Source organism: Gordionus sp. m RMFG-2023, chromosome 2 (assembly GCF_954871325.1).
Source record: "Gordionus sp. m RMFG-2023 chromosome 2, tfGorSpeb1-WG-v2, whole genome shotgun sequence".
Taxonomy (NCBI): Eukaryota; Metazoa; Nematomorpha; class Gordioida; order Chordodea; family Parachordodidae; genus Gordionus; species Gordionus sp. m RMFG-2023.
This window is the reverse complement of record NC_088776.1, coordinates 48,080,860-48,107,548: the sequence shown is the minus strand read 5'-3', so window position 1 is coordinate 48,107,548 and position 26,689 is coordinate 48,080,860. Positions and strand designations below refer to the sequence as shown.

The 26,689-nt window shown below is 26.1% G+C and overlaps 2 protein-coding genes and 1 long non-coding RNA gene across 3 annotated transcripts in view; 1 reads left to right on the top strand and 2 right to left on the bottom strand.

Moving 5' to 3' along the window:
• Window positions 1–7,044, bottom strand: part of LOC135924403 (solute carrier family 12 member 3-like) — a 44,793-nt gene extending 37,749 nt beyond the window's left edge. The window contains exons 1-3 of the mRNA XM_065459460.1: window positions 6,606–7,044; window positions 5,332–5,421; window positions 765–840 (exon numbers count right to left, since the gene is read on the bottom strand). Coding sequence (XP_065315532.1) covers window positions 765–840; window positions 5,332–5,421; window positions 6,606–6,980 — 541 coding nt within the window. The 5' untranslated portion in view covers window positions 6,981–7,044. The remainder of the gene's footprint in view (window positions 1–764; window positions 841–5,331; window positions 5,422–6,605) is intronic.
• Window positions 7,045–17,159: 10,115 nt separating this feature from the next.
• LOC135924990 (uncharacterized) lies at window positions 17,160–20,162 on the top strand. The gene is made up of 3 exons (XR_010571481.1): window positions 17,160–17,277; window positions 17,319–17,459; window positions 20,046–20,162. It is a non-coding gene; the product is annotated as an uncharacterized LOC135924990 (long non-coding RNA).
• Window positions 20,163–20,964: 802 nt separating this feature from the next.
• LOC135923664 (uncharacterized) lies at window positions 20,965–24,705 on the bottom strand. Its single transcript, XM_065458535.1, has 2 exons — window positions 24,654–24,705; window positions 20,965–22,818 (listed from the first exon to the last, which is right to left on the bottom strand). The coding sequence occupies exon 2, from the start codon at window positions 22,812–22,814 to the stop codon at window positions 21,066–21,068; it is 1,749 nt and encodes a 582-aa protein (XP_065314607.1). The 5' UTR covers window positions 22,815–22,818; window positions 24,654–24,705; the 3' UTR covers window positions 20,965–21,065.
• Between the last annotated feature and the right edge of the window lie 1,984 nt (window positions 24,706–26,689).

Sequence of the window (26,689 nt, the reverse complement as noted above, 5' to 3'; positions counted from 1 at the left end):
TTGAAAATAATATTCTTAGCCAGTAAATTTTGAGTCAATAAAATTAAACTTTAAAACAAAATGATGAAATTAATTAAATCTGTATAATCTTTTATTAGTAAATTTAAAATAATGGAGAGAGAAAAAAAGTTTACTAATTAAATTGGTAAAAACTGAAACGGGGCGGGGCTACAAGTTATTTTAAAATAATGATTGTTTTAGGGTTCTTTGTACTCTGATGTTAATAATATGAGGGGGGGGGGGGTATTTACTGAGGGGGAAGGGTATAATATCGAAATTTTTACATTGAACACTTATAAACTGGTAAAATTAATCAAATACTAAAAATTTTGTTATTCCACTGAAGATATATCTTTTTAGATACTGGCAGTAGTATTGTTAAACGGTCCATTTTGACAAATTTTTAAAACGGCTAACTCAATATTTTATCCAGAAAAATATTATGCAAGCCATAAGATTTTGCTCATAGATGGCACAAAGGTTTATTAACAAAATCTCGAGGCTTAGGCAATATTATTCCTTTTTAAAAATCGACTCAAATCTAGCCGTTTAACAACACTAACTGGTAGTTTCGAATAAAATACGGGAGTAAGAAATAAATAATTTTAAAACATTTTCGAGTTACTTATTAATGAACGATGAAGTTATAGCAAAAAAAAAAAATTAAATTTATATAATTATTGAAAATATATTATTTGGTTATTTATGAAATATATAATTATATTTTTGAAGAAGAAAAAAAGTAATTATATATTATGATAAACCTATTCCTGCTTGTCCAACTATCCACGAAAGTCTCAAAAATAGCATAACACCCCATATATTGAGCGAACAGCGTATCTTAAAAAAAAATACACATAAATATCAAATAAAATTTAAAGCGCATTCATATTATAAATAATTTTCAATGGCATTGTCGAAAAAAAGGCTCTAAAAAAGAATCTCAAAATATCTAAATTTAATAAGAACACGTCCAAAATATTTTCTAGCAAAACACGCCCTTGTCGCTCAAATGTTAAAAAAAGAGAATGATTTATAAGCATTTCATAAATATTATGATATCGCGATGCCATTTTATTCAATTTTATAAATAATCATCTAAATTAAATTATAAGATTACATTGAAAATTGGTAGTAATATTTTATTTTATATAAATTTAGGTTTATGATTATATGAATGTGACTTTTTAAACACTCTTTTGGCCTGGCCCATATTTTTTTGATTTTTTAAAACCAGCATTCTAAAATTTCGTTATTTTCAATAATTTAGGCTGTGTTTTATCAATTCAATCGTTTCAAAGGGAAATGTACATATGAACAGTAAATAAATATTAATTAATCCCAGCCTAGATTCCATTTTCAGAATATTTTAGTATAACGGGTCTGCAGGTCTTTGATTTATATTACTAATACTAAATCAGAGTTTGAAAAAAAAAATGTTCAAAAAATTTTGAGCAATTCTTTGAAGATATTTTTTTTTAAATTTGTTATTTCATCTTGAAAGATTTTTTTCTTATGCATGGAAATTAACATATAATTTACTTATAAAATATTTTTTGCAAAAGATTTTTCAATTTTTAGGTAAAATTTTTCAAAAATTTCAAAAAAAATGTTGATTTAAAACTCTGCTTTTTAATATATTAGGTTTTCTGTATCGATTATTATATAGAAAATGTAGGTTATCATTAAAAAATAAATATAAAATAGAGATTGGATTTTCCATTCCAATTAGTGTTATTAATGAGTCGATTTTTAAAAACGGCTAATCCAATATTTTAGGCTAAAAATAATAAGTAAAGCCTGAAGATTTTTTTTTAGAGATTCCTGAAAGGTTTGAGCATCTATTATTTTGAGGCCTGCGTAATATTATTTTGGCTAAAACCCTTAATTTAAAATTGGCTAAATAGAGCCGTTTAATAACACTACATTCCATGTCTTATAAGGTATAAAAAAATTGATTATATATAAATAATAAATATATTTGGACTGCCAAAATAATTTTCCATAAAATAAATGAATAAAACTTTTGAGAAATTTTTGTGTTTTTACAATAGTAAAGAATGTGAATCATTAAAATTTGAATTTTTTAAAAAAAGGAAATTAAAAATCAAATTTTACTTTCAATACAAAAAAATATGTTAAAAATGTAAACTTATTTTTTCCAAAAAAGGAAGCAAAAGATATAGAAAAATAGTTTTTAATTTAATACGATTCAAAATATAAATTGCATATGTTTACATGTAATACGCCTAAAATTTTAAAAAGAAAAAAAATGTAAAATATATTATTACTATTTAAGAAGACTGTTAGATTCCTTAATAAAAAAAGTATTTTACTATTAAACTTTCAAATTATGGTAATAAAATTTGGGGAATGGTATATATCCTGCTTATGATAAATATTTATTTATTTATTTTTTGATAAAAAATACAAGTACTCCCCCCCCCATCAAGCCTTTTTTTGCGGGTCTAATATGTATCCCCAATCCGATATAATAAAAAAAGAGAAAAGAAAGAAACTATTTCCCATGAGATTCGAACTCAACCAATGGCGTAAAGGAAAAATATGATTAGGTAAAATTTTGTGTTCAAAAATTTGCTTCAACTTTTTTAAAATTGATAAAATTCCCTCCTTAATTTCTAATTCTATAAAAATCATCTCAAAAATTTCTATATTTAAAAAAAGTGCGTGTAAACATAAAAATCTACGAATAAAACAATATTATATATGCACAGCGACAGCACATTTCATTTTATAAATCAAATTTCCCACATATAAAAAAATTTGTTATAAATTATATTTTATAAAAAAAAGTGAAAAACGGGAAGCTTCCCGAAGTTGCTATAATTAGTATGGGATAGATTTAATCTTTCCTATTAATAACAGTAAGCGCACTTAATATTTGCAGTACTACCGTTAGACATTAGAGCCTGAGAGTAAAAAAAATCATCTATTGTAAACGTTTTTAATTTCACCGTAAGAACTGATCCATCTTATTTTGGTATCACATTTTCCATAGATGTCTCAAGTCTGTTTGACTACTTTTTTAGGCTACCGCTGCTAAATTATAAAATAATATCAAATCTTTATACTTCCATATTTTTGGTTCTATCTTGAATTTTGTAGAAATTTCCTTAATTTTCTAACAACTTTTTTTTAATTCTGTTTATCTAGTGTTGGTAAACCGTTCGATTTGAGCCGATTTTTAAAAACGGTTAACTCAATAATTTAACCATAAAAATATTGCTTAAGCCTCGGAATTTTGCTAATAGATGTTCAAACCTTTGTGCCATCTATGAGCAAAATCTTTATGTTTGCGCAATATTTTTCTGGATAAAATATTTAGCGGTTTTTAAAAATCGGCTCAAATCGAGCCATCTAACAACACTATGTTTACCAAACCGTTTAAAGCATTAAACTAATGTATATACTATTTAAAGAATACATATTGGCCTAATCTTAATTATTAAGTGCTTTCGAAAGTTTGGCAATCTTCATGTTTAGGATTGCTCTCATGAGATGCAAATTCATATTGTAAAAAATATAAACAAATAATACATATAAAGATCGGAATCATGAATTAAAAATATTTTTAATCGGGAAAAAAGAAACCATAATAAATTAATTAAATTGGGAATAGGGGGTAGTTTCGATTTGAATTTCGTTTTTTTTGCTATTTGTATTTAGATTTTATTTTTTTGCTAATTATAATGGGGGATGGGGTGGGGTAGTGAGTTAAATTTGGAAGGAGGGTAGGGGTAAAATTTTAAAGGGGTAAGAGTTAAAATTTTAGAGGGAGTAAAATTTTCAAAGGTGGAGGGGGGGCTGCCCAGATAATTAGGGCTTCTATTATTTTCGTCCAAGCACGATTCCAATCTTGACAATTTTAATTAATTATTTTGCAAATAATGCATTTTTCTTATCTACCAAATGTAAGCACAAATAATGTACTACATATAGATAATCTAGCTTGAAGTCATTGTTTTTATTTAATTTATAACTCGGATTCTTTTTGGGTTTAGCAAAATTTTTTAAAGAATTAATAAGCATTAGTCAGACATTGCAAACCAAATATTTCGTTCTTCTATATTTCCCATCTTAGGATAAAGCAAATTTTGACAATAAATTATTTTTTTCTTTATACGAACTACCAAACGGATTAAAATAATATACAATTAAACAAACATTTAATAAAATGTTCAGAATAAATGCTTTCAGAAGCTTTTCAATCGTAAGGTTGACTAAAATTTTGTTGCTAACAAATTTTTTCTTTATACTGGCTACTATACTATTTAAAGTTCCCAGGTATTAAATAAATCATGAAATATTAACGGAGAGGATATATAGCTATTACATATTCTAAAAATGGAATATTAAAAATAATGATGGAAAAATTTTAAAAAGCCCTAATCATAATTTTTCTTAATGAGGGATCCGGCCGAAGGCTGGGCAAATGAGGGTTTGGGGGCCAAGTTCTCAAAATATTTTTAGTAACCTCTTCCCTTGAATATCCTGGCCAAACCACCAAACACGTGTAAGGAACATCGACAAGTTTGGATGTATTAACCTAGCCTCTTATCTTTTATTCCACTCGTGTCCTGTTTCGAAAAGAAATTAAAGAAATTTTTGTTTGATCCATCTGATCCGAGTATTATTTTCTTTTCAAAGATCCCATCCGATCCAAAAATTTACTTTAAAAATAGATCGGTGTGAAAAAAGTAATTTATTTCAACATAGGCAGAAAAAATAATTGTGTTATTATTGAAAAGAATATTTATAAAAACATTTAGGAAAATAAAATTTTTTTTAAAAATTTTGTCAAGGTTCAAGTCTGATTAAGTTAAAATAAATTTTAAAATCAAAGTCTAAATCACAATGAGTCTGAGAGAATATATATGCAATACCCACAGGCACAAGTTCAATTGAACTGAACTCAAACTGTTGATTCATGCAGGGCTCTAGTATTTATTAAAAAATTATACTACTCATAAGAAATATATTTTACTCAAACATTACATCACCTACTCAAGACAATAAGTCACCAAGTGGGATAAAAAATTTGATAAATCTCGTATATTTACAGCGATATAAGAGATATCTATAAGATTTAAGATATCGTCTAAGTATAATTTGAAATAAATTGGTGAAAATTGCCTAATTAGTTAGATATTAATTTTTAACATGTTAAATTTCGATTTTAAAAAAAAAAACATTAATCCATAAATGTTTAAAGCATCTAAAAAGAAAAGAAAATTTTATATTATGCGTTAGTATTTGTTAGGGAGTAGGGTTAAAAAAAAATTAACACAAATCTCTTTTGAATAAAATTACCATAACTCCTTTAATCCAACCAAATTTAGTTCCTTTCGATATTCCTCTCTGCAAATCTTCTGAAACAACATCTAAACTTTGTCTGGGTTTCTTGAGAATTTTTTTAAAAATAATAAATAAAAAAAAAATTTTTAATTTTTAATTTATTTTTTTAAATTGCATAGATAAAATAAGAAACAAAGGATGTGAGACTAATTATTTCATTCTCTTTTTTTTACATATAAACAGGCCAGATGCGACACTAGTTTCCAATTTGCCGGAACTCAATGGGTGATAACTATTCCTTTTCCCTTATTGTTCTTTAGAATGTTTTGACTAAAAGTGCAGGAATGTTTAACATAAGCATTTATAAGTAGAAAATAAAATTTCTTTTAATAACTTTATCCATTTCTAACCATATGCCATGTGTAATGTTGTTAATGAGCCGATTCTTAAAAACGGCTAATTATATTTTATTCAGAAAAATATCATGCATGCCTAAAGATTGTGCTCATATATGGCACAAAGGTTTGGACATCTTTTAACAAAATCTTGATACTAAGGCAAATCGGGTCAAATCGCCATTTAAGCAACACTAGTCATGTGTAAGGCTTTTATAAATTCAGTATTTCAATGTCCTAGGTTTTTTTTTAGCAAATTTGTAAAACTTAAATCATTTATAAATCATGTTTTTTATTTTAAGTAACTAATCTACTCCGTAAATGTTAATTTCTTAATTTTTGTAGATTTTTTCATACAAATTTTTATGATAAAATTGTCAGAAATTCAGAGAATACTCTACATGTATATACTGGAATATGGAAATAATTTCATTTCTGGCTGGCTTTTTGAAATTAAAAAAAATGCAAGCTGTAAATGAGTTGTTTTAAAAATTCTTTATTTCCCTGAATATAATATAACCTACCTTCAGCATATACATTTTTATATTAATTTTTGTACTATATATTTTTTTTCTTTAGTCAATCCTAAATTTTTATTTTTATATCTACTCTGTAAGTGGGAACCAAAAAATCAGGAATTATCAAATATTTTGTCTTGAAAATAATTTTTTTTATAGTTTTTACTATAGTTTTATTTTGATTTAATATTAAAAAAAGTTTCAAGAGGAATAAAATAAATTAAGAATATATTTTGTCATTAATTAATAAGATAATTAAATTAAAAGTTCTAAGGAATTTACATTGTATACTAATTCTAATCTATATAATTTCCTACATAACAAAGATGAGATAGTTTACAAATAAATATATAACATTTGCAAATTTTATATATACTTGTAATAGATCTCTATCACCTGGCTCATGTAAATCTGATAAACTTGGCCTTTTTTTATTTTTATCTAGAGAAAAAATATCTTTATAATGTTCAACTTTAGGAAGAGTTTCATGTAGGGAGATGCGCCTGATTCTTGGATTTTCAGTTTGAATTTCTTCATTGCCCAAAATTTTAAGATCGACTTCATCTTTCATATATAATGATGGATTTTCATATTCATATGATGACGGTGTATTTTTTGCATCAATACATGTCACCATGGGTGCAATTTCTCCTGAGACAGAATAAATTTGAAATCTAGAATCATTTTTATTAATTGGCAGAAAATTTCCCTTTCTTTCATCTTCCTTAGGAATCTTATCTCCTGATAACATACCGTAGTAGGTATTAATTTTCAATCAATTTGACATTTATCACTTAATTTTTTTTTAAAAAAAATTCAAGTTTTTGAATATTTGGATGGGTGATTAATATCAGCTGTTTGTAAATAATTTTTAAGTATAATTAATATTAATTAATAACTTATAAAAAGGGAAGATGTTGTAATTATTCAGGACATTTTATTTTTATTAATTGTGTAAAATTTATTTGTAATGGCATTTAAGGGGGGTTTGACTCTTAAATTTTAAATGAAAAAAGGCAAAATGTAATACTCTAAAAATTTATACTTTTATTATAGACCATTATAATACAATAATATTGCTGAACATCCACCAAATCTATATATTGAGCACATAAGCGTAGCTAAATCTTTCCTAAATGGGGGGGGGGGAATTAAAAAATTACTGGGGCCTTCGCTCAGACCTCATTTTGGGCGGGCCTTGGCCCCTCTTTTGTCCGGCCTTCGGCCGGGTTACCTTAGTCTATTATATAGTCATAAAATATTTTTATAAGATAGGAGGTTATTTTAATAAAAAAATAAGCCTGGAACAAATTTTTATTAGTTTATAATATTATAAATTAGTTTATATAAAATATTATAAATTAGTTTATATAAAATATTATAAATTAATTTATATAAAATATTATTAATTAATTTATATAAAATATTATAAATTACTCTATATACATCAATATAAAAGCATGATAATAATTTATTAAAAACAAGTGCAATGACAAGTATAAGAAATTTATTTATAAAAAGTAAGTAGACATATAATTTATATTCCTCTATTATATAGAATTATATATAGAATTATATATAGAATTAGTTACAAAATACTAGGTAATATTATACTTTTACAGACTTATTTGACAGTTAGAGAATATATTACAGTTAATATTTTAAGAAATTTTTCTAATCAATGCTCTTGATAATAAATTTAGCAATAATTTGCATTCAATTATTTAACGCCATCTATTTAATTTATGTAACAAATTTTATTAAAAGTTTATCTTTATATTATTCAACCCCACAATGTCATTAAAAGATATTTTCTTATGTCCTTATCAATATTTTATTGTTTTCTGTAAAATATATAATCGCTATATTGGTAAAAATTACTTGATTGTCATATGATAATTACGTGATACGTGATATAGAACGTTTTCGCCCTCTAGTGGATACAACAGAGCTACGTTAGGTTTTCCTCATAATCCATCTGACTGGACAAATTAAAATGGAAATAAAAATGATGACCCCTTCACACGTTTGTGGGCAAGTCGCACATACTTGTACGCGTAATAGTCCAAGGACTATTATTTAAACGTCTATGGGCTGATGAGGAATGGACAAAAATAAGCAAAGCCCACACCCATAAGATGCTTATATACATAATAAATTATAAAGGCAAAGGGGGACCTAATTTTAATCACACGGTACATAAGGCATAAGATGGGAAATTTGATAGCAAATAATAGATGAAAAGGAAAAAAGTTCGATACAGAATGAGAAGAGAGAAAAGGCAGCGAAAGTAAATAAAGGAAGATAAAACAAAAGTAAAAATAACCTGTGTCAAGGATAAAATTAGATATACTGTAAATCTACTACATATAATATTCCACTGTTTGTATTGTGCTTTAATATTTTTATTTAATTTATGTTTTAATTTTATCAATAGTTATAATTATATTTTACATTTATTAAGATAAATAAATAAAAATTATTCACTTTATAAAAAATTATATTTAATATATTATATTATTTTTGATAGTTGTAGGTAGTGTTGTTAAACGGCTCGTTTTGAGCCGATTTTTAAAAACGGCTAATTCAATATTTCACCCAGAAAAATATTATGCAAGCCTGAAGATTTTGCCCATAGAAGGGACAAAGGTCTAGATATATATTATCGAAATCTCGACGCTCAAACAATATTTTTCTGGTTAAAATATTGAGTTAGCCGTTTTAAAAAATCGGCTCAAAACGAGCCGTTTAACAACACTAGTTGTAGGTAGAGCAAAAATAATTTAAATTATTCTTTTTAAAATTCATGAGGGAGCTACTATTATAATTAAAAAGGTATAATTAATAATGTATAAATATCGCTGCAGAAGGTCGTAAATTATTTTAAGGGGTAGATATTGGTTTTTGAGGGGGGGGGGGTGTACATCCAGTGAATATCGTGTCATGTAGAAGCTGTTCAACATTGAAATAAAAAAATTAAATTTTTTTATGGATAATACTATAATTAGAGGAAGGTCAACATTATACATGATATTTGCTTAATGTTTTTATGATTTTGTTTTTTTAAAAAATATATAATTATCATTATTCAACATTGAAATAAAAATTTTAAATTTTTTTTGTTATGATACTATAAATAGAAAAAGTTCCCAGTAAGAACCTTTTTGCAGTAATTAGCATAACATTATTTTGTGAATAAATCTTAATATAAAATTTCATATTATAAATATCCTCCTGTGTGAGCTCTGTCTAACCTTCACCAAGTATGGGAATTCAAATATTATAATATATTTAATGATTTAGTTCACCATTAATATACTAAATAAAAAAAAAATGCCATATTTAAGATTTAAATACTATTAAATTAGGTACATTAGGCAATAACCATAGTTTAGTGAGAAAAAATCAATTACATATTTAATGATGTAGATTTCATCAAACAAAATAATATTTATAATAAATGAATGCAATAAATATAATATATATTATTTATTTTTGAATTTATTTTATATATCATTCTTATTATACTTAAAATTCATATTAAATTAATATACCAAGAATGACATTTTGACTAAATGAATAATACATATAAATTAATATTATATATATTATTATAGTAATATTTTTATATTTAATATTGACTTTATTTTAGATAAGTCCGTAAATTTGATATATAAAATTAACACATAAATTTTTAGTCAAGTTAACAATTAGGGAATATTTTATATATTTTTTATTTTATTCCTTATTAAGTTTTCGCCAGTTTCGTACCGGATCCTAGATTAGTGATATTTATTAAATTTGGTACAGGTGCCAACAGGTGCTTATCAATGACATATATATATGTTAATGCTTATATACAAAAGTCATTTTAGGGTCATGTGGTTTACATGCCGCTAATGACACTAATGTGCATTTATATAATATAATATAAACAATTAGTTGGAGTGCAAACCACAGGCGCTACAGCAGACTCCTATGCAGGGTTGCCATGTCTCCCCCCAACAGCGGGAGACTCCCGCAATTTTTTAGTTTACACGCAGACATTTCTCTCCCGCAAATCTACCGCAATTGGAAATCTCCCGAAAAAATCTACTGCAATTTTTTAATTTCTCCCGCAATTTTTTTAAAAAGTTTTTAACGTTTTTAATATATAAATAATAATTTTGAGAGACAGTAATTGATTATTTTTATATTTTTAAAATAAATTTTAAATATTTATTCGAAAAACATGTCTTGTTTGTAAATTTCTTTCTATCCTGTTTTATTATTATCTGATAATAAATCCACATCATTTCATTCATCAGTACAAAGGAGTGTATCAACATCGATTCCAATGCAAAAATATTCTCCAAAATTAATATATAATACAGATGTAATTACAGTTGCGGAAATCGTATACACCTATCATGTAGTTCAACATTCACAGAGCTATATCATCACAATGTGGGTAGAATCTTTTTCCCATGATATTTAACGACTCCAATATAAGTGCAAACCTAACAAAAATGAGCAAGGCTATCACAAGTGTTTTAGTACCTGAATCCTAGAGGTCAATTCTAGATGATTTGAAAGCGACAGATGCATCTAATAAGGGAAATATTAAAACATTTTCCTTGATCTTTCGCTATTTCAACAAGAATAAGAACATTTCAATAAAACTGTTTAAATTTTTTCCTCGGATAGTGAAAAATCCAACGATGTAGCTAACCACATAATGTAAATATAGCTGATTCAGGGTTATCAATGATTTGCATGTCAGCTTTCTGCGCTGATAATGCCTCTATAAATTTTGGCTAAAATCTAAGTGTATTTACCGAATTGAGGCCGCACAATAATGAATTAATACCAATTGGCTGTATATGCCATATACTACATACATGATTCTTGCAAGAAGGGAATGTATTATCTGTGGATGTCGAAATAATTATGATAAGATGTTTTAACGAATTTAATTCATCAACTATAAGAGTTAATGAATTAAAAGAGTTGGTGGAGTGGTCTGACTTGGAATGGTGTGAGTTGTTGCGACATGTACCTATCAGGTGCTTGTTAATACCTGCCATCGATAGAATTTTAAAATTTTACAAACCCTTAAAAAAATACTTTTAAATAAAGATTTTAAAAGCTGTCCTAAAATTTTGAAAAATTTTTTCAAATATGAAATAGCAGAAGCATATTTGGGATTAGTTTCACATGTAGGAAATCTACTTCATGAAGTTAATATTCAGTTGCAATCAGAATATTTTTTATTAATAAAGATTCACAAAATCTACAACTCTGTTCATCTCTACAGTTAAAAATTGATAATAAATTTTATGACGCTTTTGCTAAAAATATTAAATGTTCAAATAATACTCTAATTATTACATTTTTAAATGAAGCAGATATTTTTATTAAGATAATTTTAGAATATTTACGATCAAAATTTGATTTTAATAACTCTATTTACAAATGTATAAATATTATGACCTTGGACAGAAACCGTCAATTGATGGTTTTTGTAATTTTATAAATATATTTAAAATACCGAAAGACATTGATGTCTTGTTTGAGGAGATTGTAATTCTCTCTATTTTTTATGATTCGCCAGAATACTTAAAGTTAGATTGTCTAAAAGCAAAGGAGAAACGGGTAGAATTTTTCCGTAATAACAATAAATCCCCATGCTTGGAAAAAAATTGCGAGTATGTCTTCTTTACCTCATTCTAATGCCTCATCCGAGCGCATTTTTAGCCTGATGAGGACTGCCTAGGAAAAGGGTTGTTTTAACAACATTAGATGCCAGGAATTTTATAAATATCTCAATAACGACGGTAGACGTTTAGTTCCATTATTTAAATCTCAAATAATATACAATTAATATTATATTTAATTTTCCATATTTTTTTATTTACATTCGCATAAAATAAATATATTTTTTACATTGTAAATCAAAAATAGAAAGCATTACAATATCCTCAAACAATACATCAATGTCTATCGGTATTTTTAAAATATTTGAACATTTTAATATAGTTTTAGCAATGGCGCCATAAAATTTATTGTCAATTTTTGTAAAGATTAACACATCTGCAGCATAATTTTGTGAATTGTTAAGATTCTTCTGATTTCAACTGCACATTAACAGTATGTAGTAAATTTCCTACATGTGAAATCATTCCTAAATATACCTCTGCCATTCATTACTGAAAAAATTTTCAAAATGTTAGGACAGCTTTTATAATCTTTATTTAAGAAATATTTAAAGGTTTATAAAATTTTAAAATTCTATAGATGGCGGGTATTAGGAACATATTGCAACCAACATTGTGCTGACTCAATTCTGTAAATACACTCTGGTTTTTCCCAAATTCACTGAGGCATTATCAGATCATAAAGTTGACATGTAATTTATTGATAATCCCGAATTTGCTATATTTACCATTATATGGCTAGCTATGTCTTTGGATTTTTCACTATTTGAGGGGAAAAAATTTAATAGTTTTCTTAAAACGTCCTTAATTTTGTTGAAATAGCGAAGGGTCAAAAAAAATATTTTAATATTTTCCTATGCATCTGTTAGAATTGAATATGTATGCCCATGCCCATCTTTCAAATCGTCAAGAATTGACCTCCTGAATTCGGGTTCTAAAACATTGATGATATCCTTGCTCATTTTTGTTCTACAAGTAAAGTTTTCATTTATCTTGGAGTCGTTAAATATTATGGGGAAAGATTCTACCTTCATTGTAATGATAAGTAGCTCTGTGAATGTTGTACTACAAGATAAGTAATTACAATTGCGGCAACCGTAGTTGCATCTGTATTATTTCTTATTTTAGTAGAATATTTTTGTTTTGCAATGGATGTAGATACACTCTCCTGCACAATGTGATTGAACAATAATAAATAAAATAATTTTCATTGAAATGAGTACAATATTACCTTATTATATATTTAAACGTGATAATTTAGCGCCTATCCCTAGGAGAGTAATTTGTATTATAGGTGATACATATCCAAAGATGAGTAAGATAAAGTAAAAATAAACACTAATTGTGGATTAAAGATAAAAATAACTGTTAAAAAAAATTTTAATTTTTATTATAGCTATTTCCCATTCTTCATAAAATTTTCGTATAGTTTTCTGCTTACATAATATTCTATTATTGTCAATATGTTTCAAATATTTATTTTTTTTCAATTCAGTCAATCAAAAAAAATGGTTTGTTGGCAAACCTAATAAAAAATATGAATTTGTTTGTTTGTATTATTTTTTGCCTGTAGGGTTATTAAATCAGCTCAATCCTAAAAAAAATCGCAGTTTTGAGGCAAGGGTGTATTTATCTTTCAAGTTTGAGGTATCCGTTAAGTTTAAATCTAGAACGAGTGATTTAAAATTTAGTTGAGCCTTTTTGGATTTGACTCAAAACATACTAACAATGGAGCTAATTATTATCACTATTTGTTGAGGGTAAATCTCACCCTATACTTTAAATAAAGTAGAAGCAGAGACGACTTATAAAGATTTCTATATAATGGAAAATAAAAATATTGAAATATAAAATTTTATGCTTCTCTATCTTTCTATGTGGTTATAAAAAAATAGAAGATTTTTGATTATATAAAAATTTAATTTTTGCAACAATATTAATGAGAAAAGGGATTCAAATTTAATACTTTTAAAAAAATATTATAATTTTTGTTAGAATCCTCACTTCCCGTCAAAATTTGGAGGGGTAGCTAAAAAAAAATAGCGGGAAGACTTAGCCCGCCTCGCAATGCACTCCTGATTATAATAGTTTAAAGATAACTCTTAACAGTAAACGATTGACATACTCTTTTTTAATATCAACATTTTTAAATATTAATTTAAATGTAATTAGCGAATAATAGAGATAGTTGTTTGTCTTATAGTATAATTATTTTTAGAAGTATTCGATTTAAATTTAATTAAAAAATAAATTTATATGTGGGACGGTAAACATTTAATTCTAAATAATTATGATTGCAATATATAGATTTGATCAATGTTTATAATCTATGTATAAAACTTACATGGATTATGTAAATTTTACTTTATTTAAACACTTTGCGCTATAATACTATTCATTTTATTCCCTTTTTTCTCTATAAGAATAAATTTTTACTCAATTTTGATCATTTTATTTAATATTTTTAAATATACTTTTTAAAGTCAAATATTTTGCCTGGCTAAATGTTTTCCAGAATAAAGTTTAAAGATTTTGTTGCGTTTATCCGTTGTATCACATATATATGTTTTCCTCTACATAATATATGTGTGTTCTATAATATATTATACATAAACACTTTGTTTTACTTTATAGACAATTTTATTTTAGATACTACTTTTAAAAGTAGCGCGCGATTAATACTATACAAAAAAATAAGCGCGCAAAGGCGATAATATTTAAAATTTATCTTGACCACTTTATAAATTTGAATTTATCTAAATTGCAATTTGTAAAATCCTTCATTGAACATTGTTATGTTACAAATGTTTTTTTTCAACGAAGCATTTTTAAAAATTAATCGATTATTATTGATGTGGAAAGAGGTTTTTTCCCCATTGATTTTCAGAATATAATATTTCTTAAAAAAAATACTTGTTTGTTTTCATTATATAATTCTTATATTGTTGCAAAGTAACATCGTTACTGATGGCCCTTTTTCGAGGCAAAGAAATGACGTTTGTTATTTTTTTAAATTATGAGTAACGTGTTTTTTTTAAGTAAATGTAAAACGAAATCTTACTCATTACTTTAAATTTTTTCTTAAAAATATAGAAAATTTATTTTTTATTTCTTTATATATTATATATTATCAAATTTTATATATTACTTAAGTTAAATTTTTATCTCACATCAACCAGCATTCTTCCATTTTATTTTATTTATGTTTTTTTTTGTATTATTATTATTTTTAATTTTTTTATAATCAATCTTTATTAATATAATTTATTTAAAAAGCTATAAAAATATATTAAAAATTATGTATATTAATATCAATAAAATATGTCGACTATTTGCGACCCAAAATTTAGCCATAGTTATGTTGGAATATTTTATTCCAAATTTTTTTGAAAGGAATTCACTAGCCTCATTGGTAAAATGTCATGCCTAAAGTTTTCAAAAATTAAAAAGTATTAGGTGAAAATTGGCGGTTTGCGGATATGACTTTTAATGTAAATATAAAATTGTTGAAATTTTTATTTTTTAATTGGCCTGGTTTAATATATTTATGCTTGTGTTAGAAGAAAATAATAAGATACAAGTAAAATACAATATTGATGATTTACAGAGACTAAAGAATTGTAGTTATTCCATCACGTCTTAATCCGTCCGCGGAGAATAGGTTGATGGGTTCAAGATTGTTAAGTAACTTATAAAACAGTTATTGATGACATAATTGAATGAAATATGGCATTGATATTAAACTTGACTATAAAAACAATTCAGGCCGTGTCTGCTTTCGAATCTTATTACATTTAACACAAGTGTGAGGCCGGACCATGTTACACCCTAGACGTACACCGATGGTGACTCTCAATTATTCATCTGATACATCGACTACATGACAGAATTTTCACTGGATGCAAACCCCCACCCCCTCAAAAATCTACCCTTTTAAAATATTTTCGCCACCTTCGGCAGTTATGTTTTACCATTATTAATTATACTGGTGCTCATTTCATAAATTTTAAAAAGAATAACTTAAATTATTTTAGTTCTACCACCAACTATCAAAATACTGTGAATATAAAAGAATTGTTTTTTGATCATGAAAGTTTATTTGGGAAATAATGTCTATGATTGTTTGTAATATATAGATTTGGTCGATGAATTGTATTATAATAATTCTATAATAAAAGTATTAATTTTTATAGCAATAAATTTTGTCCTATTTGATCTCAAAATTTAATAGATAACCCCTCAAAAAATTTATCATACCCCCATTAAAGCAGCCTACCTCCTCAAAAGAATAGGATGCAAACTATTCCCACCCCTCCCGCTCATGTAAACGCTGAATAGGAAGGAGTGTTTGGGGTGTGTTGGTCTCCCACCTTTTTTTTGCGTCCAATAAAGAGTGGGTGGGGGGGGGGGTATAATTGCTTTTTAAGATGAAGTATTTTCTTGCGTGAGTATTATAATAGAATCGAAGACTTCGATAGAAATGTTAATTTTTTTACTAAAATAAGTAGAGAATATTAAATTTACAATATTGAGTTATATAAATATTGAATTACAAATATGATGTTATACAAATAAATGAAAATTAATATACATAATTTTCTAACAATTAAAACTCTTAGACCAACATTTATTACTTCAACATATTAAAATTAGTATGAAGAATTTCTTTCGAAAAAATGACAATTTTTCTAATATTCTATAACAATTGACATCTATCTTAAAAATCTGTCAAATTAGATATAACTGGATTGTCTCTTATGGTAAAGAATTTCGTTTCCCTAACTTTCATATAAAAACCTTTCATATAAAAAATTGCGAATGAGAATAATTGCGACTATTTTTATGATTGGTTGTGATAATTGCGACTTTATACCCATTGGTTATAAAAAATTAAACGTATTTATAATATATATTTGAAAAATCGTGAATTTTGAAAAGCCTCTATGGCCTAGTAGACAAGAGCTTGGCTTACTTATCCCATGGTCCCGGGTTCGAATCCCGGGAATGGTCATGTTTTTTTTCTTATTCTAACTTGGTGGTTTCATCCTTGGGGGGATAATATATAGGAGGCCGGACTCGACCACGTGATTCCGTATTAATATATTAAATAATAAGAGTTTTATTACATTTTAATATTTTGGTCGGTATTTAGCAAATTAGGTTAGTATTTAGAATATTTCCATACATTCACTCATTAACCATATAAAGTCGCAATTATTTATATGAAAGGTTTTTATATGAAAGTTATACCAACCAAAGAATTTTAAATTCAAATGAGCAGGACTCCTTTAGAAAACATAAATAAATTAGAAGAAGTTGAAAAGCAAATAGCTCAAATATTACAGTATTCGGGTATGATAAAATGTACCGAATATTGTAATATTACATCTTAGGTCTATTATTGAATGAAATGTCCAAAGAAAAATCTGTAGCAAAACAAGTTGAAAATTTAAATAATCAGTTTACCAAAGAAATTGAGAAAGTTTATATTGAATTACTAAGTAATATAAATTATTTAGTGGAAATCAGTTCAGGTTAACATGTTTATATATATGATTATACAAATTATATATTAAACCATGCAAACTTTGCCTAGTTTTTTGTAAATGTTAAAAAAACAATAATCAGAAATCACTGACACTTTCTATCAGGCTGATATTTGGTGTGAGTCTTGCAAATAACATGCAAGACAGACTGGTGAAAATGTCAGCTCATTATTTTTACTTCTCCTAGGCCATAAAATATATTTGCACAAGTTGTTTAACCCAGCCGATAATAAATTTTTACGAAGGAACATAAATTTGCTTAATTACCAGCTTTAATATATTTTTTCAAAACTTAGACCTGGCACATTAAAAATTGATCTATTCACCCAGTTTAATTCAAAAATTGTTTTTCCTTGCTTTTGAGCTAGGTTTCAGGTATTGTTGCATAACCTTTAATATTTATTCTTCATTTTCATATCATATTTTGCAATGTTTTGTGTTGTACAATGAGTAAAGCTAGCCTATTCATTCAATTTTGCGATGCCATATTTTTGATATAGGTATTTATTCTTTGCATTGAGAGAAGGCCCTCTCAATATATTTTTATTCAATGCTTTCATTGTATTTCTTGGATTATCTATAATTATGAATCTTTGATAACATTTAAATTTTGAAATTAATTGGCTGTCAGATACATTTATATTGAATAAAATTTGTTAAATATTTAGGTAAAGTCTAGGCTTGTAAATATCAAAATCATATAATTTGGCTCTCACCACAACAATCACATAAATCTCGAGAAATTCCTGGTCGATATTATATCAGTCTTCTAAGTTGTAATAATAATATTCATGATTCTCATAATTTCAGCCAGATCCATTTTTTTTTGAAAATATTGCATAAAATTGTTATGTATAATAAATAATTTATTAATACATTCCAATGAAAAAAATCAGCAGTCAAATTAAATCTATAGCTGCAGATGAAATATGTGTTTCAGGTGATTTTGATATTTCTCCAAGGGCATAAAAATAAGCTTTTCTAGATCCAAAAAATGCTGTAATAGCTTGATGCTGAAGGTTCTTTTTTGTTTTGCAGTTTTTTTTCCTGTAGCACAATAAGTCTCAGATTTAATTATATTCAACAAATTCTGTCTATTTTCATATACTAGAAATTTTCTAATCATGGTTTTAATAAAGATAAATTAAATATAATTTTTTTTGGTTGATAAATTATATCAATAAGTGTTTAATGTCAAAAATATAAGAGAAACTTTAAACTTTGGTGAGATAAGATATACAAGAAATAAATATTTAAATTAATTTAACTTTTGGTAATATTTAGAATAGAATATAACATATTTGAAATAAAATACCTTGCAATTCACAATTCATGAAGCTGTTTTATGTTTTTTCAAAAATTCTTGCTATGGGGTGAAGGATTTCTCCCACCCTCCCCCACATATGCTAGCTATACACCAGTTTCCTTTTATATTTTTTCAAAATTTTTTATCCCCTTCCACCACAGGTTACACACCTATACTATGGGGATGGGGGGAATCTGCCAAATGCACATTTTTTAAATTTAGCTCTCTTCATACATAAATATACTTTGAATGCCTCTTTTTATGATTTTAAAATTATTTATATAAACTGTTAAATTGTATAATAATATAAAAAAATGTTATGATCAAATTTAAATTAAATCAATTTACAAATTAATTTCTTGAAATAAGTAATCAGAAAACAAAAACTATTATAGTGATACTAAATTATGTCAGCAAAATAACGAAATTAAGTTAATCATGTTAGTATCAGTGCATCCTTGATTATTATTATGTGATTTGAAATAATTGGCTTAACAAGGTTCAAAATCAATCTTTGCCAATAACTATTATCAATTATAACAGCTATTTAGTGAAAATAGTTTATAAACAACCCATTGGGACCCCCCACAAATAATTTTTATCCAAACACGTTTAAAACAGGAGGGCAAGGTGCTCTGAACCTACCAGAGAAGAGGGGATAGGGCCTTATTAAGATCTTATCATTATAATAAAAATTAGGGGAAGGGGTGTAAATGAATGTAAGCGGAAAGGCAAGAAAATATCTAATTTTGATTTCCTTTTTTTAGCTAATTTTGATTTGGTAGGGTATTGCAGTAATAATTGTAGTATTATATATTATTTATACTACTATGGTTTTATAATAGCTTCAATTATATATTCAAATTCCTTTTATAGCCACAAAATACATATATATAGTTTTAGCTTTTGAATAATATACCATCTTTTGTTTTTGATGATTATAAACTTTTTAGCTTTCGACTAATATACCACTTTTGCTTTTGATTAATATACTACATTTTTGCTTTTGATTAATATACTACATTTTTGCTTTCAATTTATATGTAATGATAACTAAAAAATATATTGGCTTCATAAAATTCTATTTCCCTACTATATGAGCCAATCCTCTCATATTATAGATGCTATTATAATTAGCTGTCATAGTACCATTACAAATAAAGTTTGATTTCCTTATTTTTCAATAAGGGTAATATTGGCATTGCAGGATATATGGAAGTAGAGTGCCCCTACCTTTCCCTTTTTGATATCTTATAACTTTAAATTAGGTCAACAACATGAGGGATCATCTTATGCACGGATGAAAAGTTTACAACTCTCTTTAAACTCCTTGGATATTATTCAAAATCAATTGAGTGAACAATTATGATCTTATATGATATGGAATATTATATTATTAAGTATTACTAGTTAATATAATACAAATGTAAATATAATTGAATAAAATGAATTACAATACTCTATCATGTTATATTCCTATTTTTAAAGCAAACATTTTTGGTTATAATCAGGATTTTTTTAAAAAAGGTTAGATTTGACCAAAACTTTAAACGTGAAGATTCATCAATAAAATTTTAAACCGTTTTAATTTTGAAATATCAAGAAGAATACTTTCATATCATTTTTATTAGAAAAGTAAATTTTAAATATTTTACAAATATAAGAAAATTAAATAATTTGAAAAAATAAGTCATTATATAAAGAAATATTTTAATTGCACCGTTACAAGCGTAGTTATGGATAAATAACAAAATATGTTGAAGATTAGGAATACTATTAGTATAAATTATGATTTTGGAAATATTTTAACTTAGATATACTTTTCATATAATTAACATACTTTAATTATTTAGAGGTAAAAAGTGTAAAAGAAACAAGTATTTTAGAAATAATCACTTAAAATGATCCTAATGGGGGCAGACAATGTATTAACGGATAGTATCCATGCATATTGTCATTGGCCAATACTATATAAAATTTACGACCTAAACTACATCCCTGTTCATATCATTGTTGAAAATTTTATTTATAAAACAAAAATTCCAATTTTTAAAATTTATCGGAACTACTCTAATAAATTATTTCTTATAATTCAAACGAATAAGCGTGAATTTCAAATAAATTATGAGCATTTTAAATATCTAATCAATTATTATCTTTCTCAGTAATCCAGCTTATTATCTGAGCAATAAGAAATTATTTATTTATTCTGAGCGATTAAATAATGTCACCCTATATCAAAATTTTACCAATAAATAATGTTCTCACATATTTTATATTAAAATCAACTATTTTTTATCCGTTCCTAGTTCTACAAAAAAATCGTTCATCATTAACTCAGCATCCTTCGCTAAATATTTTGGTAGTTTAATAGTATTGTTCAATTCATTTTTAACGGACTTAAGTCCTGGATTAAAACCAATGTGAATTATGGTGCTAGGATATAGATTGGCATCGAATAGCGTAATGTGATTTGTATTTTGCAACAAATGTTTGGGAGGTGCGGTAAATAAGTAAAACGACGTCTGACCTATCTTCAATACTGGTATGCTTTCTTTAACAAAATTGTACAAATCTGATAAAGTTTCATCGGATCTGAACATAGCTTGAATATACACCCTGTCACATTCTTCGAAAACCACCATGGGATTATGCTTTGGCAAATGTAATCTGACTAGACATTTTGGATATCTATGCATCTTATTCATCGCTTCCAGTTGCATCATCTCACGAGTTTTGAGTGGCGCGTTTTCTAGATCCTGCCTCCTTTTCACTAAATCCGACAACATAAAACGAACATCTAGTTCAGTCAATTCGAAAAATTCGTCAGGAATGGCTTGTGAAGCGAGAGTTGATTTTTCCAGGCCCTTATTAAGTGGCATGAGATAATAAAAAGCTTTCCTATCCAAGGGAGGATTGGTGTTATTTAGGGTAATGGATGAAAATAGGTTGTCGACGTTAATTTTCGCGAAAGATTTTGTATCTAAATTATATGGCGTATTATTTTTATGATTGTCACTTTTTATAATCGCCGGTTGGTTTTCATTATTGCGCGGCAAATTATCGGGATTATGAGGATTTTGTTGATAATTGAAGGATGTTGAGGGAATGTCAGGAGTCATTTTAAGCTTTTTGTAAGTACCATCCAGATTATTTTGGGTTTTTGTTTTAAAATTATGCCCATCGTTATGAATAAGATTATCTTGTTTTGTATTAAAAGTTTTTTCATTTAAAACATTATTGAAATCCGATTGATACGTAGATATATTAATACTTTGTTTGTTTTCATAAAGTTTATCGTATTTCGATTTTAATAGAGATGCATTTACTATTTTTGAAGGAAATATATGACCTTTAGGCATCTGTTGGAGTGGTTCTTCATTCTCCTTTAATATCGATTCTTGATGAACAAACTTAAATTTAATTCTAACTGATCCGTCGTGAACCCCCAATGTTTGAAGCGTGGTGTCGGTCAAATCCTTAACGCCACATATAATTTGTCTAAAATAGATTACTTGCGGGATATATTCCTTATAACTACCAAAATTACTAATTAAATATTGAGCGAGTCGTTTAAAAATGGGATCATGGCAGTCATCGCGCTTTGTAGTCAGTATGGACCAAAGCGTGTCGCTACTGCTAACCTTAAATTGTATTTTCCCTTCAAAATTAAAATTCGGGGACTTTTCTATCACCAACGCGAGGTTAATAGCATTACTATCTTTCAATAAATAATTTTGCGAACTAGTCGAAGCCTCATTTTTTAATAAGATATTCGATTGTACGGAATTTGGATCTCCCAAAGAAGGCGATTTCGATATAAACTCGATTCGCCCATTATTAGGAATATTCGAATAAGTCTGAAAATGGCGGGATTTATCCAATTCGTTACCTCGGTGAATTAACGAATAATTTTCGCTATTAAAATTGTGCTCCTTCCCCACTTTATCTATAAAATCGGACAACGACGAGTAGAGTGATACTGTATATTTTTTCCATTTTTTGTTGGGCAAGCAAATATCGTAAGTCTTGAACATTTTCCTAATGGTGTTAAAGAAATAATATCTAATAAAATAGATTTTCTAATAGGACTCTGAAAAAATAAATCTATGACTATCTTTATTATATTATATATGAGATCTTTGTCCTAGCAAGCATTGTTGTAAAATATATTTAAATATCAGGAGTTTTGAAGAAAAAAAAGATAGCTCAAAATTTTCAATATTTTGTTATGTCATATAACTTGACAATACTTTTATTCTAGATTATAGTCAAATAATAAAATGAGTAATTTATTTTCAGGTAAAAAAAAATTTTGCATTTCTAAATTTGTAATCAAAAAGAATTTTTTAAATCTAAGTCACGATTTTCTGGTGCACTTCTTATAATAAAACCTTTTGCCTTCATGATATTAACAATTTATAAATTATTTTAGTGTGGCAATCTAATTTATTGCTGCAATGGTAATAATAATCTTTTATTTCATAAATCTTATAGATGCTTATAATCAGACAACCCCAACAAGTGTATTTATGTTATGGCCAGAAAAAATCTACCAGTTTTGCAAAATGTTTTGGGAAAAATATCTCGTTTTATTTCTCATTATTTATACAAATTTTATTCCTTAAATTTATATTTATAAAGTATAAATCAATTAATTTACATCTAAGCAATTCTCTAAAAAAATTATCGTAATTCCCTTAGTAAATGAGAATTATTGTGAAATTAAATGCAGATCAATATTACATTTTAATTGTGGAGTAATTTATGATTTACTAATCTAGATGATCCTATCCTATCTAACAATTAAATATAACATGTGAGCTTTTAATTTTAATGCTTCTTCAAAAATAATTAACATCAGTTTGTTTTTAAAATAATAATTTTATCTATAAATAATTCAGAATTTATGCCATAAAGGAACTATTTAAATTCATTTAGTAACCCCTCTGAATATATCCTGGGTAAGCATTTGTATATAAATGAATAATCTTAATTAATTGCATATTTTTTATGGAAACTGGACTATAAAAAAGGATTCTGAATAAAAAGTGGTTGTGGTAAATTTTCAGGAATTTTAATTTCCAAACCTGGTTAAGCAATGGAAAAGTATTTAAAATATTTAAACATTAAATAAACCTTTTAAATGAATAATTTTAGACAATTATAGTAAATATTAAAATTCAAGTGTATTTTTATGATTAAAATTAATAATAAAAAAATGTTTTTGTGGAAAATTAGGAAAATATATTTATTTCAAATTAAAGTTTTTTTGGATTATATTTTATTTTAAAAAAAATTGGAATCAAGTATCAGCAATGAAAATGTTATATCAGTGCATCCCTGACTATAGATAATAATTAAATGAAAAATGTATAATTTTTAAAAATGACTACAATTGAAAATTTTCAGAGAAACACTATAATAGAAAGAAGTAAAGAACCAATATAATCCAGTCAAAGACTTGCACCAAGTGGGTATAAAGCCCTATAACAATATTTATAGGAGGAATCTAACAGACAAAAAAAATTATCACTTCCCAAAAAATCATGATACATCTTACATAAGAACAGAAAAATAGATGTCAATAAAAATTTTAAAAAAATCCTATCCTTATATAACTTTTTTTTATTTAAGCATTATAGATTTGTAAAACACTAGAATTGCCTATTATTTCCTCATTAATTTAATATGGCAAGCTGTTATTGCAATTATTATTATTAAAAGTTGTTTTGAAGTGTTGATTAAAACTAATTTTAATAAGCAACATATATTAATTACTGTAAAACATAATAAACATATCTAGATTTTTTAAAATTCAGATTTAAAATTTTACATATCTAATAAAGTATATATATATTAATTATTTGCGTTACTTTTATGGACTAAAATATTTTATATTAGAAAAAAATATAAAAAATAAAATAAGAACATTTCATGGCAATCACCGCAATCTGTCAAATTTTGATATGACAGTTGATAAGGGTCAGATATTTATAAAATAGTTTTTAAAACTCTTAGGATTTTTTATGAATAAAAAACCTCTCAGTATGAATAGATTTTTTTCTTAAATCAATTTATTTAGATAAAAATATGATATTTATATAATTAAGAAAATAAACATTTTATAAAATCAAAATATTATAAAACCATTTCATATGTTCTTCTATTTTAAAGATGATACCCTTAGAATATAAAACAGTAAAAATTGTTAATTATTAAGGATTGCATAATTAATCGACTATTTGCGATAACCCACCTCCAGATATCGTTGCATTGCATATGATTGAAGAAGTTAGCAATATATGAATCAATAAAAAGCTCAATAATATTGGTATTAATTTCATCTTATGAATTAAATGAAGGAGTAATTGCTCCAAATTTATTTTAGAATTTACCAAAATAATTGCTATTGGATGAAATTTATTATATTCTTTAATCGAATGATAAATATTTGTTTAAATTTTTTGTTTTTAATTAATATATTACATATTTTTTACTGTAAATAATTAGAAAATATTATTTAAAAATGATATTAAAACTCAAATTGATAGACATAATCAAACTTACATTTATGAATTTAACTTTAATAAGAGGAATAAAGTCAAATAAAAAATATTAATCTTCAAACACAAAATCATATTAAAAAATAATTTTGATAATATTGGTAAATTATTTGACTACAATACGTTATTCATAATCATATCTATAATCAGATATAAATAAACCATTTTTAAAGATTTTACTTGTCATCTAATAACCTATTATTTTACATAGATTCCCTTACATTGATCCAAGACCATAATGTACTAAAATTACATATTTTTCAAAAATATTTGATATTCCATATTTCCATGTATATTTTCCAATAACATTTAAGATATTCCATATATCCACTTTCCAGGGACAGACTGGGAATGCTTCGACACCGTGGGCGTATTCCAAAAGCCTGTTTTATGGGGGGGTTTCCCCATACACCCATTTACGGGCCTTCGGTTGACTTTTGCCCGGCCTTCGGCGCTTCATCTCGTATTCTATATTAAAAATTTAATATCTTATTTTGACAAAATTTACCAAAACGAGGTGTTAAAAAATTTATTACGATTATTTTAATAAATGAAAAAAAAAACCAATATATTATTAAAAGATAATTGCTCGTTTAAAATTGCACTTGAAATAATACTATATTATAATTTTTTAACAAATTATGTAGCAAAAACGAATTTGTCTTTAAATAAAGGAGGATATCATCTCAAATTAAATTTGGACTCCCAATTTACTAATTTGCCCTTTCCAATATTGGCACGCTATCTTTTTTTATTATTAATTTGCTAAAGCTTCGCTCACAGCTACTTGAGTAACTAATAATGTTAATATAAATTCGTAAGCAAGCAATAAATTGGAGTGTGTCGCGATATGGAGATTGTAAATAAGCCGAAGATTATACACACAAATATGCGAGTCATTATTATCTTCTTCGCATTCCATATTATGGCCAATTTTTTCTTTGGATAGCATATTCGCAGACTTTTATTTGCATATATTTTAGCAAAATAAATTAATTCTTGTCATAATTTACGACTGGGGACTTTCACTAATTCGGATAATATGTCTAGTGATTACCCACATTATTAATATGTGGAAATTTATTAGGGTAAAAATATTGTATATCACCGAGTCCTCTATTTTCTGAAAATCTCTCATTAAAACTTTTAATTATTTGGTTTAGCTCGTCCATTCATCTGAATATATTCTTTTTTATAAATATTCGTTGAAATAGTCATTCACAGTCCATGACATTTTCAGGTAACATTTGATCAGTGTAGTTCATTTAATTTGAGTATCATATCTTTTGTTGATTTACCTTTATTTTAAATAAGATCAAACTAGAGATTGATAATTTGGCAACTTC